This window comes from Oncorhynchus masou, chromosome 31 (assembly GCF_036934945.1).
Source record: "Oncorhynchus masou masou isolate Uvic2021 chromosome 31, UVic_Omas_1.1, whole genome shotgun sequence".
Classification (NCBI taxonomy): Eukaryota; Metazoa; Chordata; class Actinopteri; order Salmoniformes; family Salmonidae; genus Oncorhynchus; species Oncorhynchus masou.
In genome coordinates, this window is record NC_088242.1 from 80684459 (window position 1) to 80700374 (window position 15916).

Consider the following 15916-nt stretch of genomic DNA (forward strand, 5'->3'; position numbering starts at 1 on the left):
AGTCAGGTGTATTGTTTTGACTGTTACCCAGGTGTTGTATTGTTTTGACTGTTACCCAGGTGTTGTATTGCTTTCACTGTTACCCAGGTGTTGTATTGTTTTGACTGTTAGTCAGGTGTTGTATTGTTTTGACTGTTACTCAGGTGTTGTATTGTTTTGACTGTTAGTCAGGTGTTGTATTGTTTTGACTGTTACTCAGGTGTTGTATTGTTTTGACTGTTAGTCATGTGTTGTATTGTTTTGACTGTTAGTCAGGTGTTGTATTGTTTTGACTCTTACTCAGGTGTTGTATTGTTTTGACTGTTACTCAGGTGTTGTATTGTTTTGACTGTTACTCAGGTGTTGTATTGTTTTGACTGTTAGTCATGTGTTGTATTGTTTTGACTGTTACTCGGGTGTTGTATTGTTTTGACTGTTACTCGGGTGTTGTATTGTTTTGACTGTTACTCAGGTGTTGTATTGTTTTGACTGTTAGTCATGTGTTGTATTGTTTTGACTGTTAGTCAGGTGTTGTATTGTTTTGACTGTTAGTCAGGTGTTGTATTGTTTTGACTGTTAGTCAGGTGTAGCATTGTTTTGACTGTTACTCAGGTGTAGCACTGTTTTGACTGTTAGTCAGGTGTAGCATTGTTTTGACTGTTACTCAGGTGTTTTGACTAATCAGAGCTCTTACTCAAGGTGTGTGTTATTGCTTTGACTGGCTACTCCTGGTGTGTTTTGGCTGATTAGTTAGGTTTGTTGAAGTCTCCTGGTGTTTTGCACTAGTCAGAATCAGAGTCTTACTCAGGGTTGTTGCAGTCTCTGGAGGTACTCCTGGTGCCTCCTCCACAGGTCCTGGAACAGACACTGTAGTGCCCCCAGGGGCCCCACTCCCCATGGACCGGCCGCAGGTCCAGCTCCTTGTTCACACACTTCCCATGTCTGCAGTACTGCACAGAGAGACAGTTTAAGTGGTAATATTTCCAATGTATTCTAACGTATTCACGATGGAAAATAAAACTGAAACTTGAATTTCAAAGTTGAAAACACATACACACACAGGGGATCCTCTTAAAGAGTGTGACATCTTCACTCATCACAATCCCAACCCACACCCCAGTTCAAGTGTCAACTCAGCTCCGGTTGGTGGAGTTCCCGATTTAGCGCGAGCAGTGATCACAGCTGGGAGTTTTGTCCCTCCTTCCCTAATCCTCTTTTTAAATGTAAGACTATCTCCTAAAAGTAAACGAGAGGATGCTAATCCTGCTATTATTTACATCCCGAGGAATGCTTTCAGGTTCCCCATGCAGCTGTAGGGATAGGGTCTGTTGGACCCCAGCTGCGGACCAATGACTAGCCTACTGCAAGGGGAGGGGTGAAGGAAGAGGAGGAGAATAGGATGACAGTGCCAGTTCGAGGAACCAGAGCCAATACATCTTCAAATGCATTTGTCTGTTTCCTCTCAATGAGCTAAGCTAGATCCTCTCCTGTTGAATTCCTGCTCTGCTGGTGTCACACGTCCCCCTCTTGTGTGGACAGCTAGTTATTCCACCAAACTATGTAAGTGGGCACTCCAAATGGCACCCTATTCCCTATAGTTCCCATAGGGCTCTGGTCAATAGTAGTGCACTATGTAGGGAATAGGGTGTCATTTAAGATGCAGCCTGAGTCTGTGATGACTAGGGCATTCTTTCATCAGCAGAGTTGGATCTCGAAATTGACCCTATGGACCAATCTCAGAGGAAAGAGCTGCTTAATGAAAAGCATAGGGGAGGAAGAAACAGTCATCGGGTTTATCACACTACATTGCCATATATATGTTATCCATTCACGCTGATTCATAACCTTTTTCAGATGAGCTAAGTGTGCATGAAGACAGTGTGGTATGAACGGAAGACACTCTGCATGTTACTGCCTAGGTATAGGACTTACCAACCAACCCCTGCCAAGAAGAGGTAGACCTAACAATGCTTTCATAAAGCAGGCATGGCAGCCTATTTAGTTCTGTCTGTGTAACCAAATCTCTGCCTCCATGGAGAAGATAGCAGGAGGGTCCTTTTCAGAGAAAGAATGCGGGACAAGACGGCGTCTGTCTGGGTGCACAAGCGGCAGGCAGGCAGGCAGCCCGTCGTCCGGGCACACAGACACGGGAAGCGGTGGCACGGTGGTGATAAAAGAAACCCTAGAGTTGTGATAACAGGATAACACAGCTCATTACTGGCTTGAAATCAGCAGAACTTTCTCCCCATTCAGACAGCAACCATGTGACCAAACCGCAGCACACTGGGCACAGTCAGTAAGGAGGCTGTTCCGCTGCTTTTATTGTACGTGTTAACTCTCTTCATCTTTAACTATCTTATGAATGCAGTTCCATCTCCATTAGCTGTTCCTGTGTTCCACACAAAACATGAAACATGACATAATACAGAACATTAATCGACAAGAACAGCTCAAGGTCAGAACTACACACATTTAAAATGTTACACATAGCCTACATATCAGCACATACTGTACACACAAGATATCTAGGCCAAATAGGGCAGAGGTGTTGTGCCGTGAGGTGTTGCTTTATCTGTTTTTTAAAACCAGGTTTGCTGTTCACCTGAGCAATCAAACGTTTTCTTGAATTGAATTGCTTTCTTGAATTTGGGGATCCCTTTACTAGAGAACATCTGAATCCCTTTACTAGAGAACATCTGAATCCCTTTACTAGAGAACATCTGAATCCCTTTACTAGAGAACATCTGAATCCCTTTACTAGAGTAGGTTGACTATGCAAACAATTTGGAATTGAACTCAATATTTCTTATAAAAAGAAGAAGTAATGCACTCAGTTTCTCCTCAACTTTTAGCCAAGAGAGACTGGCATGCATAGTATTGATATTAGCCCCCTGATTATCGTGAAGAGCAAGACGTGCCGCTCTGTTCTGGGCCAGCTGCAGTTTTTCTAGGTCTATCTTTGCAGCACTTGACAATATGACTGGGCAATAATCAAGATAAGATAAAACTAGAGCCTGCAGGACTTTGTGTAGTGTGGTGTCAAAAAACAGAGCATCTCTGTCACGACTTCCCCCGAAGGTGGCTCCTCTCCCTTTTCGGGCGGCGCTCGGTGGTCGTCGTCGTCGCCGGCCTATTAGCTGCTTACCGATCCATTTTTCCTTTTCATTTGTGTCTGTCAGTTTTTTTTACACCTGTGTCCTATTAGTTAATTTCGGTGGGTTTATTAACCTCTGCTGCCTGCCTATTCTTTGTGAGGAATTATTTGCTGTTTGTTGCTCTGTTAGGGGTGTGTGTTTGTGAGGGGTTATTTGCTGTTGTTGCTCTGTTAGGGGTGTGTGTTTGTGAGGGGTTATTTGATGTTGTTGCTCTGTTAGGGGTGTGTGTTTGTGAGGGGTTATTTGCTGCTCTGTTAGGGGTGTGTGTTTGTGAGGGGTTATTTGCTGTTGTTGCTCTGTTAGGGGTGTGTGTTTGTGAGGGGTTATTTGATGTTGTTGCTCTGTTAGGGGTGTGTGTTTGTGAGGGGTTATTTGCTGTTGTTGCTCTGTTAGGGGTGTGTGTTTGTGAGGGGTTATTTGCTGTTGTTGCTCTGTTAGGGGTGTGTGTTTGTGAGGGGTTATTTGCTGTTGTTGCTCTGTTAGGGGTGTGTGTTTGTGAGGGGTTATTTGCTGTTGCTTGTTAGGGGTGTGTGTTTGTGAGGGGTTATTTGATGTTGTTGCTCTGTTAGGGGTGTGTGTTTGTGAGGGGTTATTTGCTGTTGTTGCTCTGTTAGGGGTGTGTGTTTGTGAGGGGTTATTTGCTGTTGTTGCTCTGTTAGGGGTGTGTGTTTGTGAGGGTTATTTGCTGTTGTTGCTCTGTTAGGGGTGTGTGTTTGTGAGGGGTTATTTGCTGTTGTTGCTCTGTTAGGGGTGTGTGTTTGTGAGGGGTTATTTGCTGTTGTTGCTCTGTTAGGGGTGTGTGTTTGTGAGGGGTTATTTGCTGTTGTTGCTCTGTTAGGGGTGTGTGTTTGTGAGGGGTTATTTGCTGTTGTTGCTCTGTTAGGGGTGCATGTTTGTGCCACAGGATTCTTTTCTCACGGTCGTTGTACCGTTTGGACTGTAATTAGGAGTAGAGGTTTCTCCTCCATGTGTTACGTTATTTCCCTGTGTGTGGCGACTTTGTTGGGTGTGTTTCCACACCTGTTGTTGTGTTGGGACTTTCAATAAATGATTGTGCTACTGGGACTTCCTTGCTCTCCTGCTCCTACCGCTTCTTAGGAGGCACCTAACAATCTCTTTATAACGGACAGACCTCAGCCCATATTTACAACCAATGAATCAATAGGTTTTGACCATGACAGTTTTACAATCCAAGGTAACACCAAGTAATTTAGTCTCCTCAACTTGTTCAATAGCCACATTATTCATTATGAGATTCAGCTGAGGTCTAGAATTTAGGGAATGATTGTACAAAATACAATGCTCTCTTATTACTGGCCACCCATTGTAAAACTGACCCCAACTCTTTGTTTAGGGTTGCAGTCATTTCACTCGCTGTGGTTGCAGATGCTTATAGGATTGAATGATCAGAATGCATAGACACACAGGCTTTGTTTAATGCCAGTGGCAGATAGTACAAATAGAAAAGAGTAGAGGGCCAAGAAAGCTGCCCTGTAGTACACCACACTTTACATGTTTAACATTAGGGAAGCTTCCATTAAAGAAAACCCAATGTGTTCTATTATATAGAGAGCTCTGAATCCACAATATGGCAGAAGTTGAAAAGCCATAACACGTATGTTTTTTCAACAACAGGTTATGGTCAATAATATCAAATCAAGCACTGAAATCTAACAGAACACCTCCCACAATCTTCTTATTATCAATGTCTTTCAACCAATCATCAGTAATTTGTGTCAGTGCAGTACACGTTGAGTGCCCTTCTCTATAAGCATGCTGAAAGTCTGTTGTTCATTTGTTTACAAAGAAATAGCATTGTATCTGGTCAAACATAACTTTTTTCAAAAGTCTGCTAAGAGTCGGCAACAAGCTGATTACTGGTTCTAACAGCCAACCAAATGGTGTTTTACTATTCTTGGGTAGCGGAATGACTCTAGCTTCCCTCCAGGTCTGAGGACAAACATTATTCTCCAGACTCAGATTAAAAATATGACAAATTGGAGTGACAATATAGTCACTACCATTCTCAGTAGCTTTCCATCTAAATTGTCAATAAAAAGGTGGAATTGACAACACCTCACCCACACCAACTTGCTGGCCCATGGTGGCTCCAATGCTTCCTACAGTTGTGTCAAGTTGGTTGGATGTCCTTTGGATGACGGACCATTGTTAATACACATGGGAAAGTGTTGAGCATGAAAAACCCAGCAACGTTGCAGTTCTTGCCACAAACCGGTGCGCCTAGCATCTTCTACCATACCCTGTTCAAAGGCAATTAAATATGTTGTCTTTCTCATTCACCCTCTGAATGGAACACATCTCAATTGTCTCAAGGCTTAAAAATCATTATTTAACCTGTCTCCTCCCCTTCATCTACACTGATTTAACAAGTGACATCAATAAGGGATCATAGATTCACCTGGTCAGTTTATGTCATGATAAGAGCAGGTGTTCCAAATGTTTTGTACACCCAGTGTAGGAATCAGTACAAAACATTTTCAGGCCCAGCCTTTAGAACGGGCTTTTCTAGAATGGCCACTATATTATGGTCAGTGCATCCAATGGGTATGGATACAGATTTAAAGCAGAGTTCTGCAGGACTGGTAAAAATGAGATCAACACACATGGATGATATAGTTCCTGTACTGTTTGTAAACTCCCTGGTAGGTTGATTAATAACCTGAACCAGATTACAGGCACTGGTTACAATGAGCATCTTCCTTTTGAGCGGACAGCTAATATTAATATTCAGGTCACCCAGAAAACTGACCTCTCTGTTAAAGCTGCAATAGGTAACTGTTTGGGGCGACCCGACCAAATTCAAATAGAAATGTGAGTTATAGATCTGTCATTCTCATTGAAAGCAAGTCTAAGAAGCGGTAGATCTGTTCTATGTGTGTTATTTCCATGATGCATGTCTATTATCCACATAATGAATGTTAGCACTTAGTGGCCTATAAGCACCCCCCAAAAAGGAGGCTTTAGATGAGGCAGGGGAACGGGCAATCACAACACTTCAACAGCATTAGACATGAGATCCTCTCTAAGCTTTACAGGAATATGGCTCTGAACATACTGGAAACAGCAACACCTCTCCCATAGGCATTCCTGTCTCTTTTGTGAATGTTATATCCCTGTATTCCTACTGCTGTATCATCAAAATAATAAAGTGAGTCTCAGATGGCCAATATAATTTTAGCAAGTTATTGATTTCATATACCTTAATTCTAATGCTACATACAGTGCATTCGGAGAGTTTTGTTTTACCTTTATTTAACCAGGCAAGTCAGTTAAGAACAATTTCTTATTTTTAATGACGGCCTAGAAACAGTGGGTTAACTGCCTGTTCAGGGGCGGAACGACATTTCAACATTTTGTTACGTTACTACTTTACTCTAAAATGTATTAAAACATTTGATTTTATTAATCTACACACAATACCCCATAATGACAAAGCAAAAACGGGTTTTAGACATTTTTGCTGATTTGTAAAACATAAAAAACTGAAATATCACATTTACATAAGTATTCAGACCCTTTACTTAGTACATTGTTGAAGCACTGTTGGCAGAGATTACAGACTCAAGTTTTCTTGGGTTTGACATTACAATAATAAATAATAATATATCCCATTTAGCAGACGCTTTTGTCCAAAGCGACTTACAAGTCGGCTGGGGCCACTACTTTTACATATGGGTGGTCCCAGCGGGAATCGAACCCACGACGCTTGGCGTTGCAAGCGCCATGCTCTACCGACTGAGCCACACAAGCTTGGCACACATGTATTTTTGGAGTTTCTCCCATTCTTCTCTGCAGATCCTCTCAAGCTCTGTCAGGTTGGATGGGGAGCGTTGCTGAACAGCAATTTTCAGGTCTCTCCAGAGGTGTTAGATCAGGTTCAAGTCCAGGCTCTGGCTGGGCCACTCAAGGCATTCAGAGATTTGTCCCGAAGCCACTCCTGCGTTGTCTTGGCTGTGTGCTTAGGGTCGTTATCCTGCTGTAAGGTGAACCTTCGCCACAGTCTGAGCGCTCTGGAGCAGGTTTTCATCAAGGATGTCTTTGTACTTTGCTCCGTTCATCTTTCCCTTGATCTTGACTAGTCTCCCAGTCACTGCCGCTGAAAAACATCCCCACGGATGGTGGCAGGTTTCCTCCAGACGTGACACTTGGCATTCAGGCCAACAACTTCAATCTTGGTTTCATCAGACCAGAGAATCTTGATTATCATGTTCTGAGAGTTCTTCATGTGCCTTTTACTGAGGAGTGACTTGGCCACTCTACCATAAAGGCCTGATTGGTGGAGTGTTGCAGAGATGGTTGTCCTTCGGGAAGGTTCTCACATCTCCACAGAGGAACTCTGGACCTCACTGACTGACCAAAGTCCTTCTCCCCCGATTGCTCAGTTTGGCCGGGTGGCCAGCTATAGGAAGAGTCTTGGTTTTTCCAAATTTCTTCCATCTAAGACTGATGGATGCCACTGTGTTCTTGGTGACTTTCAATGTTGCAGAAATGTTTTGGTACCCTTCCCCAGATCTCTGCCTCGGCACAATCCTGTCTCGGAGCTCTACGGACAGTTCATTCGACCTCATGGCTTGGTTTTTGCTCTGACATGTGCTGTCAACTGTGGGAACTTACATAGACAGGTGTATGCCTTTCCAAATCATGTCCAATCAACTGAATTTACTACAGGTGGTCATATGGACTCCAATAAATTTCAACCAATTTTTTTATTTTTTTATTTTACCTTTATTTAACCAGGTAGGCTGGTTGAGAACAAGTTCTCATTTACAACTGCGACCTTGCCAAGATAAAGCATAGCAGTGTGAACAGACAACACAGAGTTACACATGGAGTAAACAATTAACAAGTCAATAACACAGTAGAAAAAAAAGCAAAGAGCTAAGCCATGACCTGGGGTGAATACCTGTGGATATCCCTTCCATACCGCAGACACACACACACGCGTGCACACAGACACACACATCTCTAATCTGGCATGGTTTCCCTGTCCATGGCTAGTATAATATACTCTAAAGAGCAATGATGGAGTATTATGCCTGTACATGATGTCAGGAAGGTGTAAACAGCCCGGGGCCATGAACACACGGTGTTGAGCCAGGCCTTTGGGTTGAGAAAATACTGAACACCAAATACCCCCGCCCCCCCTCCCCCCTCACACACACACATAGAATATCCCCCTGGTGCCCTCCACCGCCCCCCCCCCCCCCTGTTAGAGGATTGTATGGGACAGGGGACGACTGCTGCGGTGCTGCTGGGCGGTGAGACCTGAGCAAATGTCAAACACAAGGGGTTGGCTGTCAGATAGGACCAAAGCCCCAGTAAGCCTTTAAGGCATTCCCCTCACTGCAGGCACTTGATGTTTAATATGTTTTTGTTTTTACTTGAAAAGATTATGTGGGTTTAAAAAAAAAGAGAAAGATTAAATCAGCCATGTGTGTGGGGTGTGTGGTGAGTGTGTGTATGTAGGGGGGGGGGGGGTTCTCTGCAGCATCTGGGGCCATGCCTAAGGCATTTGAAGGCCTTGTGAGATAAAATTGCCCAACTGTTGCTTCAATTTGTTATTTTCACACCACACACACACGTTGTTGCTTAAAACTTATTCAGGATTGGTGGACGGTTGAGCTAATGTAGGCTAATGTAATAAGAACGATTCCCAGGACATAGACATATCTGATATTGGCAGAAAGCTTAAATTCTTGTTAATCAAACTGTACTGTTCAATTTACAGTAGCTATTATAGTGAAATAATACCAAGCTATTGTTTGAGGAGAGTGCACAATTTTGAACATGAAAAGTTATTAATAAACAAATTAGGCACATTTGGGCAGTCTTGATAAAAAATTTGAACAGAAATGCAAAGGTTCATTGGATCAGTCAATTTTTTTGTACAAACACTGCTGCCATCTAGTAGCCAATATCTAAACAGCACTTGGCTGGAATAATACATTATGACCTTTCTCTTGCATTTTAGAGATGATGGTACAAAAAAATACAAAAAACAGTTGCTTTTTTCTTTGTATTATCTTTTACCAGATCTAATGAATTATATTCTCCTCCATTCCTTTCACATATTCACAAACTTAAAAGTTTTTCCTTTCAAATGGTACCAATGTACAGTCAGGCGCCGACAGAGATGGCCACCTCACAACGCGTTCTTAGGAAACTATGCAGTATTATTTTTATTTTTTTATGTATTATTTCTTACACTGTTATCCTAGGCAATCTTAAGTCTTATTACATACAGCCGGGAGGAACTATTGGATATAAGAGCAACGTCAGCTTACCAACATTGCGACCAGGAATACGACATTCCCGAAGCGGATCCTCTGTTTGGTTCACCACCCAGGACAATGGATCGGATCCCAGCAGGGGACCCAAAACAATGGCGCCGCAGAAGGGTCAGACGGTGGGGTCTTCTGGTCAGGCTCCGTAGACGGGCAAATAGCACACCTCTCCCGAGTATACTACTAGCCAATGTCCAGTCTCTTGACAACAAAGGTAGACGAAATCCGAGCAAGGGTTGCCTTCCAGAAAGACATCAGAGATTGTAACATTCTCTGTTTCACGGAAACATGGCTCACTCGGGATACGTTATCCGAGTCGATACAGTCAACTGGTATCTTCCCGCATCGCGGGAAACAAACATCTCAATGATAAGAAGAATGGCGGGGGTGTATGCCTTATGATTAACGAGTCGTGGTGTGATCATAACAACATACAGGAACATACAAGTCCTTTTGTTCACCAGACCTAGAATTCCTTTCAATCAAATGCCGACTGCATTATCTACCAAGAGAATCCTCTTCGATTATAATCACAGTCGTGTACATCCCCCCCAAGCAGACACCTCGACGACCCTGAAAAAGCTTCATTGGACAATATGTAAACTGGAAACCACATATCCTGAGGCAGCATTTACAATGCTCCCTAAATTTGATCAGCATATTGAATGCGCGACCCAGGCTGGAAAAATTCTGGATCATTGTTACTCTAACTTCTGCGACGCATACAAAGCCCTCCCTCCCCCTCCTTTCGGGCAAATCTGACCACGGCTCCATTTTGTTGCTCCCAGCCTATAGACAGAAACTAAAACAGAAAACGCCCATGCTCAGGTCTATTCAACGCTGGTGTGATGACCCTCCCACTCCGTCTGCTGTATTCTGTTTGTTCTTGTTTCCTTATTAGGATGCCGGTGGGCGGAGTTGGGGAGGGTCGTCAGCTACATGGGAAACACCTGGGCCAGGTGTGTCCCAGGATAAATAGACCTCTTCCACATTCATGGAGGAGACTCTCTCCATGCAGACACCATTGTAGATTGTGTTGTGGTTCTTGGTGGCCTTTTGTTTGTTTGCATTGGCACCTTTCAACACCCTGCATTATCACATTCATGCATGCAAAACACTCACTTACACTACTGATTACTGATTACACACACCATTGTATATTTACCTTAGTTGCTTTAGTTAATAAATATATATTTTGTTACTCCTTATCTCCACGTTGTCTCCCTTTGTTACGGGCTTTGAGCCGGTTCGTGACAAGTGGGGGCTCGTCCGGGATCTTTTGAACTATTGGTTTGTGAGGCCGTGGAGGTACGTGTTTGGTTTGCATATTTTGTTTGCGTGTGATAGGCCCAGTATTGGTTGCCTTTGTTGTTTTGTTTGTGTGCTGTGTTGGAGAGAGTATAATGGTTAGTTTCCAGGCCCTGCCTAGCCTGAGCTCTTGTTCTACTTTCTGTTGGGACGTCAGTCTGAGGTGAGTAATCGGCTGTGTACCTCAGTGGGAGATTTGGGTAGGGTAGTGGAACTTGCTACCCGGAGCTATAGCCTTTTTCCCCTGATAGGTTTAGCGACGTGTTTCATTTTTTGGAATATGTTGGGCATGGTTAATGTTTGTTATTTTTGTGTGGTGTCTGTGGACTGAGCAGTTGTCTCGGGGGCACATCCGTGGCTTGGTGGAATTTGCCAGCATGCTGGGGAGTTTTTCCTTGCCAGTGGGCTACAGTGCGTAAATTCCCACCGCAAATCTGCACGAAGACTAGGGTTGAGTTATTGTAGGTTTTGGGGAAGCTCCATATCTCATCTCTCTTCTGTGGTGCTCAGGGTGATTGTCAATTCTCGGGTTGTGGTCTGGTGTGCTCAGCAGAAGGGAAGAGCGTCATGGCGTCTTATGTAGATGAGTTCATTCGCTCTCCATCGGAGGGATTGTTAGATTTAGGTACTAAAGAACAGCTGTTGAAGTTCGCGGAACACTACAAGGTTGAGATTAGTGATAAACGTCTAAAAAATTCTATTAGGTTGATATTGAAGGCCAATCTGATGGAGAGTGGTATTCTTGAAGTTACCACTGGGCCAGCCTCTGCTGAGGATTTGTCGTCTCCCAGTAATGTTACAATGGCCATTCCATCGGTTAGTCCTAGTAGCCTTCTTTTTGAACAGCAGAAAGAACTGCTTCTGTTCCAGCTAGAGCATGATCGTATAAAATATGAAAAGGAATTGGCATTTAAACAAGATATGGAGCGTGCAAAAATCAAGTTGCAACAAGAACGTATAGAGTTGGTTAGGGAAGGAAAGATCTCAGGGGAGAGTTTGTTTTGGGAATGTGACCCAGATTTACCTAGGGGTAGTTCCATTTTTGGTCGTGCCCCAGATTTACCTAGGGGTAGTTCCGTTTTTGGTCGTGCCCCAGAGACATCTGATATTGTTGGGAACTTACGGTTGTTGCCTCAGTTTAATGAAAGGGACCCCGAGATATTCTTTTCGTTGTTTGAGCGGGTTGCTGACGCCTGATTCAGAACGCACTTTAATGTTGCAGTGTGTGCTGACTGGTAAAGCGCAGGAAGCATATTCAGCTCTTAGTGTACATGACAGTGCCAGTCATGATAAAGTTAAAACAGCTGTGTTACAGATTTATGAATTGGTCCCTGAGGCTTACCGCCAATGATTTAGGACTTTAAAAAGGGATGATAAGCAGACTCATGTTGAGTTTGTGCGACAATTATCTTTACAGTTTAATCGCTGGTGTTCCGCCTCTGCAGTTGTGACTTTCCAAGGGCTGTGTGATCTGATTATGTTAGAGCAATTTAAGGACACAATTCCTGATCGTATTGCCACGTATATTAACGAACAGAAAGTAAAGAATGTTGCTGACGCTGCGGTTTTGGCGGACGAGTATGTGTTGACTCACAAAAGTGTCTTTGCAGAGCCCCGTATTCGGAAAGAGTGGGGGCGTTCGGATAGATTTGGGCTTCGCTCACCGAGATACTTTGGTTCACGGGCAGAGTTCTATTCAACTCTGGTTGAGCCTGACTCCCATGGTAAAGCTGACTTTGGGCAGGAGTGTCACTACTGTCAAGGTTCAGGTCATTGGAAAAACGAATGTCCACTTCTCAGGTCAAAGGGTGCTTACGCTAAATCTTAGCCTACCGCATTAGCTGCACCTGTTCCACATCAGTTCACCCATGACTCATTTCCTCAGGCCCAGTAGAATGTGAAAGTCCATATTGATCCAGACTATTTACCTTTCATTACGGAAGGTTTTGTGTCTATGTTAGGAAGTAAAGACCTAGTGTCAGTGAAGATCCTGAGAGACACAGGAGCCTCTGAATCATTTGTGTTGGAGTCTGTGTTACCCTTTTCTGCTGAGACTGATTCAGGGAATAGTGTTAAAATTAGGGGAATAGGTTTGAACACTGTCAGTTCCATTGCATAAACTGATGTTGGATTGTGGGCTGGTGAAGGGTGAAGTTGTTATGGGGGTGCGTCCTTCGTTGCCTATTGAGGGTATCGACGTAAAGGACAACAACCACCCGAGCCACTGCCTGTTCGCCCCGCTATCATCCAGAAGGTGCTACAGCAGCAGGCGCATCAAAGCTGGAACCGAGAGACTGAAAAACAGCTCCTATCTCAAGGCCATCAGACTGTTAAACAGCCATCACTGACATTGAGTGGCTGCTGCCAACATACTGACTCAAATCTCTAGCCACTTTAATAATTACAAATTGGATGTAACAAATGTATCACTAGTCACTTTAAACAATGCCACTTTATATAATGTTTACATACCCTACATTACTCATCTCATATCTATATACTGTACTCTATACCATCTACTGCATCTTCCCTATGCCGTTCGGCCATCACTGATCCATATATTTATATGTACATATTCTTATTCATTCCTTTACACTTGTGTGTATAAGGTAGTTGTTGTGAAATTGTTAGATTACTTGTTAGATATTACTGCATGGTCGGAACTAGAAGCGCAAGCATTTCGCTACACTTGCATTAACATCTGCGAACCATGTGTATGTGACCAATACAATTGGATTTGATTGGAAGAACATGCATATACTTGCTTCAGGGCTCGAGCTACAGGCAGTTAGATTTGGGTCATTTTAGGCGAAAATTGAAAAAAAGGGTCAGATCCTTAAGAGGTTTTAAGAACATTTAGGGAGCCATCAAGTTGTTGAGGGGGCGAGAACGGTTAGCTAGCAGCAAACCAAACAAGCATCTGCTCTGCTCTAAGTTCAGCTGGCTGATTAGACAGGGGTTCCCAACCTTTTTGGCCCAGGCCCTCTTTTTCACATTTGTAAAATGTCATGCCCCCTTTTTATTTGTATTATTGTTTATTGAGATAGCCTATATTAAATACACCACCAGATTGATTTGGTTTCATTTGAGGACTTGGGAAAATATTGTTTTGAAACTCATTTCCTGCAATTCTATGTAGTTTAACAAGACAAGACATATTTTAGTTAGGCTATTTAATAATAATAATAATAATAATAATAATAATGGAAAACAAAGTCTCGACCCGATTTCCCGAAATATTATTCATTGTATATACAGTGCTGTGCAAAAGTTTTAGGCAGGTGTGAAAACATTCTGTAAAGTAAGAATGCTTTCAAAAATAGACATGTTAATAGATTATATTTATAAATTAACAAAATGCAAAGTAACTTTTCACATCTGCTTAAAACTTTTGCACAGTATTGTATATATATATATATATATATATATATATATATATATAAACAATACAAAACATACACAATCAAATGACAACATCATACAAACATCAACTACATCACACCTGCCTCGACCCACTAGCACACACACCCATCTAGCACACACACCCATCTCCAGCGCCCACATCACTTTCCGCCACATGGCCTCAAACTGGATTTTGTTTCTCTCTGTAGGCCACGCACTTTCAATTTTTAGATAAAGCATTTGACGTTTCCATTGAGTCAACGATGGAGGATAGGTTGATTTCCATTTTTTAAGTGTACTTTATTTTGATGATTGACAAGAAGTATCACCCAACCCATCGGGTATCTCCCTGCACCCTCATATGCCATGTCTTGAAATATGCAGACAGACGGATTAAAAGTACATTTACATTGTAATACTTCTGACAGACATTTTTCTTACTCCGCCCATAACTTTTGGACTTTACAACATTCCCAGAAGTCATGGATTATCGACGCATTATTATTCTTAGACCTCAGACAAGACTGACTTTGTGCTGTAGAATTTGTGACATAATTTTATGAGCGATGGAACAGCAGAATACTTGTACGCAATGAAAAAAATAATAATCACGATGTGCAACGCTCTCCAGCTCTGCTTCTTCAACAAAACAAAAACAATTACAAGGCCGCGGGGTGGACAGTGGCACTGTTTCACACCATCTTTAAGGTTAGGAGCAGAGGTTGAGGTAGATGGTGTTTGCTATAGTGGTTTTATATTTGGGGTATGCATATGGTTTAAAAATCAACTTATTTTCAGTGAAATGTGAAACATCATGGGACACAGTGTTCTTCCTCGTGTTCTAAGAGGTGAGAGAGGGGCTTACAGGGATGATGCAACCACAAGCTGAGAGCCACCCCCTCAACCCCTCACACGATCCTCTCTACTCAGCAGTGGAAGGTTATCATTAGTTTGAATTAGTGGTTTGGCCCGTAAGCTGTTCCATTCACCTGTACTTCAGATACTTTTACCTTAGGTGTTTATTCCTCTCTCATTTCACATAGACAGATTCAATCCTAGGTGAAAGATAACAAAGGTTAAGACAACAGGATTCTAATATTCTAATTGGTATTTTCAAAAGCTTCCTCATGGAATTATTAAGATCCTAACCTGGGTATCTTCAACCTTGAGTCAAACTAGGCTACCTCCTCCTCTTTCGGTAGATATCTGCCTCTCCGGATTATTACTTATATTTGCTTTATAATGTTCATTGCAGATAGTGATGTTCAGGTATTAAATTGTCTTAATATGTTGATTAAAATCAGAAAGTTAGCTAGGAAGAAATGTTATGATGTATTATAGAGCATGCTTAAAAAACCTTCCATTGTAAAGGGTTTAGTATTTTATTGTCCCAATTTGTCACGTAGCAACCTCCTGCTACCTAATCAAAATTAAATCCATCCTGAGTCGCCGAAAGCTACCATCACTATTGCACAATATTACACAGAGAAAGTATATGTCAGCGAGAGCTAGCAAAACAATAATCCACTTGTTCAGCCAAAGCAACAGGTCTGTGATGATGAAAAGTGGAAACATCCCAGAGATTAGCAGAGAGTGACATTGATACGAGTCAGAGATTCCAGAGCCTCAGCTCACAGTCAGCATCGTACGACACTAGTCTGTATCGCTGCAAGGGGCCCAAGCCAACACTCGCCACCTCAGCCAACGTTCACCGTCTCAGCCAACACATTCTATTCTGCCTCAGCCTGGCTCTGCTTTTCAAGACTT

The 15916-nt window shown here is 42.6% G+C and overlaps 1 protein-coding gene across 1 annotated transcript in view; it reads right to left on the reverse strand.

Moving 5' to 3' along the window:
* The window catches only part of LOC135524536 (A disintegrin and metalloproteinase with thrombospondin motifs 20-like), a 176771-nt gene that overhangs the window by 80964 nt on the left and 79891 nt on the right, over nucleotides 1–15916 (reverse strand). The window contains exon 12 of the mRNA XM_064952156.1: nucleotides 784–929. Coding sequence (XP_064808228.1) covers nucleotides 784–929 — 146 coding nt within the window. The remainder of the gene's footprint in view (nucleotides 1–783; nucleotides 930–15916) is intronic.